At 39.5% G+C, this 10,697-nt stretch overlaps 1 protein-coding gene across 10 annotated transcripts; it reads right to left on the minus strand.

The window, feature by feature from the left end:
* Positions 1-4,201: 4,201 nt before the first annotated feature.
* Positions 4,202-9,526, minus strand: CREBZF (CREB/ATF bZIP transcription factor). 10 transcript variants are annotated; one of them, XM_061119924.1, is made up of 4 exons: positions 8,217-9,526; positions 7,925-8,002; positions 6,766-6,834; positions 4,202-5,001 (listed from the first exon to the last, which is right to left on the minus strand). In XM_061119924.1, exons 1-2 carry the CDS (start codon positions 9,281-9,283, stop codon positions 7,987-7,989), a joined length of 1,083 nt encoding a protein of 360 aa, XP_060975907.1. In that variant the 5' UTR covers positions 9,284-9,526; the 3' UTR covers positions 4,202-5,001; positions 6,766-6,834; positions 7,925-7,986. The 10 variants fall into 10 exon arrangements, with proteins under 10 accessions (XP_060975907.1, XP_060975913.1, XP_060975915.1 ...); XM_061119930.1 differs by adding an exon at positions 7,563-7,677 and having other exon boundaries at positions 4,202-6,834; XM_061119932.1 differs by having other exon boundaries at positions 7,563-8,002.
* Positions 9,527-10,697: the final 1,171 nt, after the last annotated feature.

Genomic DNA, 10,697 nt, shown 5'->3' on the forward strand with positions numbered 1-10,697 from the left:
CCTATATCTAATTTTGAATAAACAGAGACTCATACATAAGGTACAATTCTGGGATCTACAGTATTCAACACTGTCCACTTACTTAAGAACCTAACTTCCTTGTCTTCCCAGTACTTTCTCCCACATTCACTTGCTCTACTCCTTTATATTAACACAAGAAAAGACCATACAGCTGTTTTCATTAAAAACCTCATAAAAGAATCCAAACAGGAATGAAAATGGGGATAGGGGGTGGAGCGGTATCAACACACTACAGAAATGTTATTTTCTTAATTCACTGTTTTCCATGAGTATTATTCAGAGACTCTTAGAACATATTTAAAAACATTCCTGGGACTTCTCCAGCAGTCTACTGGTTAAGATGCCACACTTCAAACCCTGGTCAGCTAAAAACAACAAAAACTCATTCCTTTCAGTGATCAATTCCAATATTCTTGCCAGATTATTCAGGCTTAGCTCAAGCTGTCCTAATGATAGGCTTCCCTGGTAGTTCAGTGTTAAAGCACCTGACATCAAGCCCTGAAAGAGTAGCCATGTTCTTCCTATTATTTCTGGTTTTGTTTTTTGAAGTATCAGTCTATTCCTGACTTCCTAAGATAGATTATTTAAATTTTTGAAATGACATGTTGTTTTCCCTTCCTAAAACTTTTCATCTCAGTTCTTGAAACCATTTTATTTGACAGCATTTGAGCTTCCCTGGTGGCTCAGCAGTAAAGAATCCGCCTGCCAATGCAGGAGATGTGGGTTTGATCCCTGGGTCAGGAAGATCCCCTGGAGGAGGAAATGACGAGCCCCTGAACTGCTGCCTGGGAAATTCCATGGACAGAGTAGCATGGTGGGCTACAGCCCACGGGATTGCGAAAGAGTCAGACATGACTTAACAACTAACGACAGATCACCACTGGCCAACAAACTGTGATGAAATATTTTTATACTGTATATGACTGATAACATTTTAGCACTAGCCATATGTGGCTACTGAGCACCCAGAATGTGACTAGTGCACCTGAATAACTTAATTTTTTATTTTATTTAGCCATACCTAGCTAATATCCTCGGCATTGGACAGTGAAGGTCTAGATCAACACTTGCTTATGAAACAAGTCAGTCATACCAAATACTGTGCCACCCTAGAATATTATTCACAAGCATCTTAAATATTCCTTTTCAAATACAGTGATACATGTTAGTCTTATGCTATTTAAAATTATATAAAAACACTTAGCCTGTCACCTAAAAAATGCAGCTTTGAGTGGGATAGACTTTCAGTGTCCCATAAAGAAAAGAAAGCAGTACAGCCAAAGATTTAAAACCCAATTTATAAAATACAAGGGAATTCCCTGGCAGCCCAGTAGTTAGGGGAGATTCCCTGGTGGCTCAGCAGTAAAGATTCCACCTGCAATGCAAGAGCTGCGGGTTCAATCCCTGGATCAGGAAGATCCCCTGAAGGAGAACACAGAAATACTGAACACACTCCAGCATTCCTGCCTGGAGAATCCCACCGACAGAGGAGCCTGGGGGCTATAGTCCACGGGGTCACAGAGTTGAACATGACTAAAGTGACTTAGCATGCACAAACACCAGTGCTTTGACTGCTGAAGGTGCAGGTTTATTAATCCAGGGACCAGCAAGCTGTGTGGCAGGGCTAAATAAAAACCAAGTCAAAAACCTAATAAAAATAGATTATGTTAAAAAAAAATTCCCTATCAAACTACATTTGATAAGAAACGATCCCAATTATGAGGCAAAAGAATATATTTTACTATGGATATTCTCTGGGTTATAGAATTATGGCTGATTTTTCTTTTCATCTTGATTCCTTCCTGGATATTCCCAGTTTTCTGTAATGAATATGCTTTACTTTTACAACTAGGAAAAAAATATATATATAAGGCTAAAAACAAGACAAACCCTTTATAAGCTAAAATATCTAGATAAAGCTCTGACCCAAAGTTATATATTTTACATGCATTCTCACTTTTATTGAAAGCATGGTTCTACTCATCACAATAGAAAACCCCAATAAAATTCCTGACTTCGAAAATAAGAAACCCAAATTACTGAATCAGACTTCTTAAAAACAGCATGGTGTAATGAACTTAGATAGTTCAAAACCCACTGATATAACTATTGATAATTTAATACAAATTGTTTCCTTACTTAAACATTCCTGCAGTACTTACTCCCTAGCATACCACCATCTGTAAACATACAACAATTTACAATGGTTTCTGCAACCAAAAATGATTTTCTTTCTTACACCTGTTCTCTAACCATATTTTTCTTAAATCATCTTCTCAATTAGTGGAATAACAGACAACATAGGCCAAAGAACCTGTTATTTTAAACCTGTTGCTACAAATTAACTTTACCAAAATTTTTGGTCAGGGGCAAATTAGCAAGAACGTTCTATGATCTGCATTACAACTTAAAGAAACAGTCATTTTTAGCTAAGACCTAAAGAACACTGCTTCAGAGAGGAAAATGGTTTATTTCATCAGTTCTGTCACAATTAAAAAAAAAAAAACCGAAAAACCTATTTAAACCTTTCTTTGTTCTGTGTAGTTATTTGGCTTTAAAAAAGAAGGCTCATGTTATACTATACTTAAGGTATTAATTTGTAATCCCCAGACTGGTAGATTAGATGCCAAACGGGTCCAGGAACTATAAAGGAGAGATACAGAACTTAATGGCACATTCTAAAGGATGCTCAACCACCAATAAAATTCACATCTGTATATATTAACAGCTACACAAATTTACCAAACACCAAGTGGCTAGATTTTTAAATCAGATTAACTGAAAATTGAGCAAAAGATGTTCAACAAATTTGGGTCAACAAAACTACAAAAAAATGGGGAATTCTCAGGCAGTTCTGTGGTTAGGACTCCATGCTTTCACTACTGAGGTCCTGAGGCTGGATCCCTGGTTGAGGATCTAAGATTCCACAAGGCTGCAGCACAGCAAAAAAAAAAAAAAAAACTATAAAAAATTATTAGAAAAATTTTAATAAAGCACTGTGATCTGCTTTCTTTTTAAAAAGTGGGGAAAATGGCTATGAAATCTTGAATGTAAAAACTGGAGAAAGGTTAAAAAACAGAAATAAAAACACTATCATCAGTAACCAAAGCAATGAAAAGGGCAACTTTCTATTAACCTTTTTAAAAATACATAGTTTTCCTTAAATGATTTGCTGCTAATGATAATTTACTTCTGGAATAAAATTTAAACAATCTCCAGTTTCATTTTTCTGCACTTTAAAACTGAATGTAAATAACCGCTTGTGTCTAGGTTAGAGCTCTGAGCTCAGTCTGTTATTATAAGACAACAGGGAGTAACTGGCAGATTATTGAGGTATTCATGTTCAAACATGTACAAAATACTGTGCTAGCTAAGCAAACACTTTACAAGTATCTAATAGAGGACATCCCCTTTTTGATTCCTGGCTTAGACAGGAATGAGAAACAGCACAGTAAAATATAAAAACATGACCGTTTGGGAAGGTCTCAAAACCTTTGTGTTACCCAGGGGGGAAAACCAAACACCTGAAAATATTTTACAACCTAGTCAACTTTAGTCATCAGATTACTTAGCTTAAAACTGACTAGTAAAAACTTAAAAGTTTACCTCCCAAATGCGGAACTATGTAATTACGTATTTTGAAACATTCACTCATTATCAGTGAATTATCCACTCTATCAAAGCAGCACTTATGGTCACCAAATAGTGTTGACGCCTACCTGATTGTGGTTACAACATAACCAGCTGTACTGTTCAATATGTAGGAGCATCCATCAATCACCTAAGTATAACTGAGAAGGCTCTTTGCTGCCTGGCATCAGACACTGAATAAACCTGAAACTGAGTGAATTTAATCAGTCTTGTGTATCACCATACAATAATCAAACTGAATAATTACTGATGACGAATCATTTTGGAGAGAGAGAAATAAGAGCCTATCTCCTACTCCCTCCCACTTCTACCATCTGCACACCTCTGAAATTAGTAAGATAAAATGACCCAGTCTAGACCAGGTGAAAGAATGTATTAACATAATCCAGCAAAAATGAAATAAAACCACCAGAGTTTTGAGTGTTTTTTCACACTTGTAATGAACTGGAAAAATGTTTCAAATAAGTAAAACAACCATATTCTGTTTAAAAAAAAAAAACACTCCCATCATCCAGAACGCTAAAAATCCTTTCATACTAGAGAAATTTTAATATAAAACAGTAGAAACTAGTATACCATTCATTAGAAACCTCAAAATAATTTTAATATGTCCTCAGAGGAAGCTCAAGAAGCCAAAACCTCAGAATCCACACATCTTGGCATTATCCTGAATTGCAATTAACTACTCATACATTTAATCATATTCAATTTTTCAAAGATACACAGACAAATCAATGCATCTATTTAAAAAGACTACTCTTTATAAGTTAAAGACTTTACATAAACTTTTATATTCTACTCAGCAAGGTCTGTCTGTACTTCAGATTAGCTCTCATGTTCCAGGAAATAAATACAAACTCATGATACGGCCTTGTGATCACTGATGGCCTGTTTATGTAATCCTACTGCACTAAATGTAATTCCATAAAATGTGCTCTTAATTATGAAAAGAATCTAATATTCCTTGATGTAATACTATCAATCTCTTCTCCAATGGTTACAATTTTTAAAAGGTATGCAAAGAACTGAGTATCACTCCCATGAAAGACAAAAAATGTGTAATTTTGTTCCAAAATTAACTTAGTCTCATGAATTCCTATTAAGTCTTTCAAGGATTCCAGACAATCTTTTCATATCTCCATTTCTGGAAAGTGAAATCTGGAAAGTGAAATCAGTATAGAAGTAATTTGGGAACTTGAAAATGGCATTCATTTTTTTCAGCAGATGCCAAATTTTTGACCGACATGGCTCCCACAATTACTTTGTTACCATCAGTCCAGTCAGTTTACAGGTTGTAGGAAAAGATTCGTTTTTGCAGACACTGCTAAGCTGTTTAAAGAGAAGAGAGAGAGATTAATTTAGTGATTATAAAATGAACAAATATTTAAAATATTTTGAACACTTTTTGTTGGATTATATCAGAGGTGTGACTACATTTTAACAAACGTGGACTCTTTCGTTAGGTTTGGTCAAGGAAGTGCAGAAACATTAAGTCAATATGATAGAAATAGCATGTCAATATGATGTGTTAGTTCAATTAATGTATGAATTCCTGTCACAATCAGAAGACAACTATTAAAAGGTACATCTTCAGTTCTTTCTGTATCATTTTGCCATAGAGGCACAATTAGGAAAAGAAAAAAAGACTCCCCAAATACTAAACTGCTTTCATCCACTACAGTAAATAGAGCCAAACCTGAAAACTTCTAAACAATCCATATTATATTCCAGGAATCTGCTTTATCCAGCTACTAATCATTCAGAACACAATTTTCTAAAAATAGTAAGACAACAGTTTCATATTAATCATAACTTTTTAATTAACAAGTAGTGAATAGGACACTTTAAGATATTGTTTACTACATACTGAAATAAACAGATCTGTTGTAAATTCAGAAACCCAAACATTTACAGTAAAATGTGTTTACACATAAATATGACCAAATTTATTTAAAGTCCCTGTTAGATAGGTCTTAAATACATGCAATACCATGTAAAAACAAGACTATGACGTTGATGCAAAAAAATGACAAAATCACTATAAGTCACCAAAATTAGAAAAAAAAGAGAATGAAATGGAAACTAAGAAGGACAGTTAAAACATAAGGAACCTAACAAAGCAGCTTTTAAAACAGTTGATACTAATCTCCATTTTCAAAAGTTCTTAATCAAGTATTTCCAAAAACTGCCATTTATAAAATGACATTCTAAAAATCTATACTTGGAATTTCAAAGCATCCCAATTCAGAAAGCTTTGACTGTTTCTCCCCAGCCCCGAAACTTCAAATAATGCAGGAAAATCATTGACGTTAGGAAGAAAATATTCCAAAGGAATGGTATAATTTTTAGAAAAACGCACTTACTGCTTTCAGAACCTAAGACCCACAGCATTAACAACAATCATTTTTCCTATTTTCATCCATTGTTTTCCAATGTCATGTTAAGAGATGAATAAATTCTTTGAGCCCATAACTGAAAGATCAACAAACCTGATTTTATTATGACACCATATTTTTGTCATTGGTACTGCACAAAATTATATACAAAGATATATATATATACAAAATGTTCAAGTATTAATTAAATTTCAATTCAAGGCTTCTGTTTCAAAAAGCTACATTTAACATATTCCATAAAGATAGCACAAATTAGTCATTTCAAATAATTTTTCCAACTACTTTTGGTTTATATATATTATATATTATTCAGTAGGCACTAAAAATCCATGCAGCTGCATTGTGAGGGGCTTGCTCCTGCACTTAGGTATAAGCAGGTTCATCACTCCAGGTTGTGAGTTTGGCTACTATCCATATTCATGCTCAAGTGCAGTAGATGATTTTACAAAATATGCTGTAATGCACTGGAAACCAGAGACCAAGTTAGGTCTCAGAGTGTATTATCTAGCAACAAAACATTTACAGTTGTGCAAGAACAAGATTCCATTTTCATAACCAAATAACAACAAAATAAAACATTTTATGTGTAAGATAACTTACATCTTTGGACTGCTGGAAAATACTTTTTAATTATGAACATTTTAAAATAAAAGCAGAAGCCCTGAAATTACCTCTTTTTCCTCATTTCTTATACTACCTTTTAAAATAAAGCAGGAAATGTGGCCAGCAGCTGGTCCCGTCTCTTCTGCCCCAACAGCTGTATCCACTTTAGCACAAAGAAAAACAAGGATGCTAAATACGTATATACTTTATCAAACAGTGATGTTTCACAAAGAATTTCTTCATGTCCCTTACATTGAAGGACATCATGACTCAATCTATATACAACTGGACGACAGAGTACTTCAAAGGAAGACTATGTCCCAACTTTGGAAGTGTCAATCGTTGTCATTAAGTAGCCAGAATCACTCAATTTTAAAACTCATTTTTAAATAGGACAAATACCTTTGAAATATGTAGAGTAAGATTCTTTGTGAAGCCTCACTTTACACGTTTTCATTCACATTTCATAACCTTCAATATCTAATCATACATAAATTTAACCTAAAAATTTAATACAACAAAAATAAAGGTGTTCAACAATTTATTCATATTCAGTGATGGGGTAATCACTGTGCTGGTCCTCAAAGAAACATTTCATTAACCATTCTTATTCCTCCTTCAAGTAACTAACATAGGAGTCTGGTATGCATGTTAATTTCCAACTTCTCTAATGTTGAGATATAAAAATCTATTAATCTGAATAGACTGTATGTCTAGATCTATTAAAACTAAAAGGCATTCTTATATTTAAGAGATTTCTGTAATCTCCAGCAAAGTAACTATCACATTTGTGCATGCCCCAAGTACTTATTGTCAACCTCTGAAAAGTTGCTCTAAAATTGGAATTCCAATTTGCACCTTGTACAACTCGGAAGTTCCATTCAACTTCACCTGTGTCACTGTCTCCAAACTGTATCTCTATTAGCAGCTTTCAGTGTACAGTTGGAACCGATGTCATCCAAGGCCATGTCCACACTGGGGACAGAAGAGCTAGGTACACGCAAGTCTGAACAAGGGGACACATTAACAGCTATTTCAACCAGAAGAAGCATCTTGAGTACATTATTGACCAGCACAAGTCTGTTTCCAGGGTGGACAGGGCCCAAATTAGATTCCCCTCCCAACTTCCGAAAAAGAAAACAACAAACAAACAAACAAAAAAAAAATCACACACACGCACAAATTGAGATGTTGCCCATTAAAGTAGACTAAGCAGCAGAGCATGAGCGTTACGTGAAGAGATGGGTCCTTACCAGGTGGTGAGGCGGGAACGACTGTTCTGTAACCCCTACAACGGAGCCTGGCAGGAAGGAAATCACCTAAAAAAGAAACTGTCAGAGAGATTTAATAGTCACATGTTATCATTAGGAGTTGGTTACAGTGTCACATTCATGCTTTTAGCTAAACACTTAAAGATTCAATATTACTTTTTTTTTTCCTCCTCTGAAATGTGTCCAGTGACGATGTCCCACTAAGGTGTTTTACATGATGTAAGGGAGTTGAAAGGGGATAAACGCGGATAAAGAGCGGATTACTTGACCCTACATTTTAAGAGAAGACGACGCCTTCCGGGCGCACGCCGAGCAGAACTCCACCGACACCTTATCCTTGTCCACATGCAGACACACTCCTCCGGCCGAGTCGTCCTGGTCTTCCAGCGGGTCCGGCTGCTGCTTCCCCACGGGCAGAGCGTAGTCGTGGTCCCCGGCGGGCGAGTCCCTGAAGAGCGAGGTGGTCAGCCGCAGTCCCACGCCGCTCAGCCGGCTCAGCAGGCGAGCCAGTCCGGTCTCGTTGGCTAAGACGGCCCGAAGGTAGCGACTCTCCTCCTGCAGAGCCTGCACGCGCTTGCCCAGCTCCCGGTTCTCGGCCCGCAGCTCCTGGTTCTCGGCGGCCAGCCCCCGCACTCGGCTCTCCAGCCCCATCACGTATTCCTTCTTCTTCAGCCGGTTGAGGCGGGCAGCCGCCGCCGCCGCCTTCCGGGGACTCTTTGTCGCCGCCTGGTTGCTGTCGTTGCCGCCGCCGCTGCCGCCGCCGCCGCCGCCTCCTGGGGACTTTCTCCGCCTCTTTTCGCCGCCGCCACTGTCACTGCCGCTGCTGCAAGCTCCGATGCCGTTTAACAGCCTCTGCAGCAGGTCCGAAAAGCGCTGCATCTCGGCAGCCGCGGCCTCGTCGTCGTCGTCGCCTCTCCACAAGCCACCGCTGTCCGATCCTCCGCCGGACGAGGAGAGGGGCCCCGGCGAGCTGAGCCCGGGCTCCAGGTGCCAGTCCGGCTGCCGGGGGTCCAGCAGGTCCGCCAGTTCCAGGCCGGACAGAAAGTCCATGTCCTCCGTCTCCTCACCGGGGACGCTGGCCATCGCCTCCTCCTCCATCTCCTCAGGCGAGGGCGCGCGCGCGGCCACGCCGCCGCGGCCCCCCCTCCCGGCCTCCGACTCGCCCTCGTCGCCGCGCGGCTGTCTGCGGCCGGGCGATCCGGCCGCCGCCGTCCCTTCGTCCTCCGCCGCCCCGGTCAGGTCCGAGGGCAGCGAGCAGGTCGCGACGGGCGCCGGGCTCTCACTACGCGTCGGGGAGTCGCTGCCCGAGGCCGCCAGCAGTTTAGTCAGGCTATGCCTCATGGGGCCCGGCGGCGGGCCCACGTAGGCCCCGGGCCCTTAGACCGGGCCTCGCGGGTCCCAGGGACCCAGAGCGGGTAGCCGGGGAGCAGGCCAGGACGAAAGAAAGGGGAAGGTCCGCGTCGCCTCCCGCCCCCGCTTGGCTGGTCGACCCCCCGCGCCGGGGCGGGGGGCAGGGAAGGGAGATGGAAGCGGCGAGGCCCAACGATGACTCGACCGCGCCACCCAGACAACGGCCTGGCCGGAAGTCAGTCGATCTCGCTCCAGCCCCTCCCACCGCATTTTGCGCTCCACTGGGCTCTAGTATCGCGAGAGTTCGGTAGACCAGGCGTAATTCCAGATCTCCAGTGATGTCATAGTAACAGCTGCAAAAATAACAACAAACCAGGGATTTATCGAAACGGTGGTCTACCCTCTCGGCCCTCGCTTCTCTATCCTCTGTATTCTAGCTTCCACCTGCAGTGAAGCAACTCTCGCTCAGAACTGATCGATACCACATTTGTGAATAATCAAAGTTATCCTGGAATTTAAGACTGCTAATCAAATCATTTTTTAAATTGCCCCGCCCCCTTACGCTATAGTACAAGATGGTTTCACTCAAACACTTAAATAGTACTAGAAAAAAATAAGTCATTCATATGTAATTTTTCCAGACTTTGTTTAAAAAATTTACAAATATACAGAATATGTGAAAGAGTATTCTAATTCAACAATACTACCCAATACCCAGACTCAACAATTAACAGTTTGCCATATACACTTTATCTGTATATAAATGTAAAACATTTTTTTTTTTTGCTGAATTATCCCAAAGTTTGAGACAAAACACACCACCTCAACATGCTTCCGTATGCATCTTTAAAAATAACATTCTCTTTCATAATCATAATACTATTATCAGGTCTGGAGAAAATTAACAATCTTGTCAATATTACCTATTACTCATATCATATTCAAAATTTGTTCAGCTTTCTTCAAAAATAATCTTTTATAGCAGATAATGTTCTTTTGAGCCAGGATCCAATCACAAACCACTTCTTGCATTTGTTATGTTCCCCCGCCCCCCATCTGTCAAACTAGAACACCCCCTTTCACATTTTACATTGGCTTTTTTAAAAAAAACAAGGTCAGTTGTCTTGAAAAATGCATCACAATCTGGATTTGTCTGTTTCCTCGTGGTGTTGTTTATATTGTTCCTTAAAACCCACAAGGATTTCAGGTTTGAAGCAGTTCACAAATACACTAGAAAACAGTGAAATAACTCAAATTTTTACAAAGCAAAGTCAGTGAAAATACAGATGAAAAAGATAAGGAGTTCTAAAAGGAGGAAAGGTTTGTTTCAGAATCGGATGGACATAAAATCTTACAGTTACTCAAGTTGAGCTAACAGTAGACTAAGCTTCCTGGTAACCCAAAC

The sequence above is a fragment of the Dama dama genome, chromosome 2 (assembly GCF_033118175.1).
Source record: "Dama dama isolate Ldn47 chromosome 2, ASM3311817v1, whole genome shotgun sequence".
Taxonomy (NCBI): Eukaryota; Metazoa; Chordata; class Mammalia; order Artiodactyla; family Cervidae; genus Dama; species Dama dama.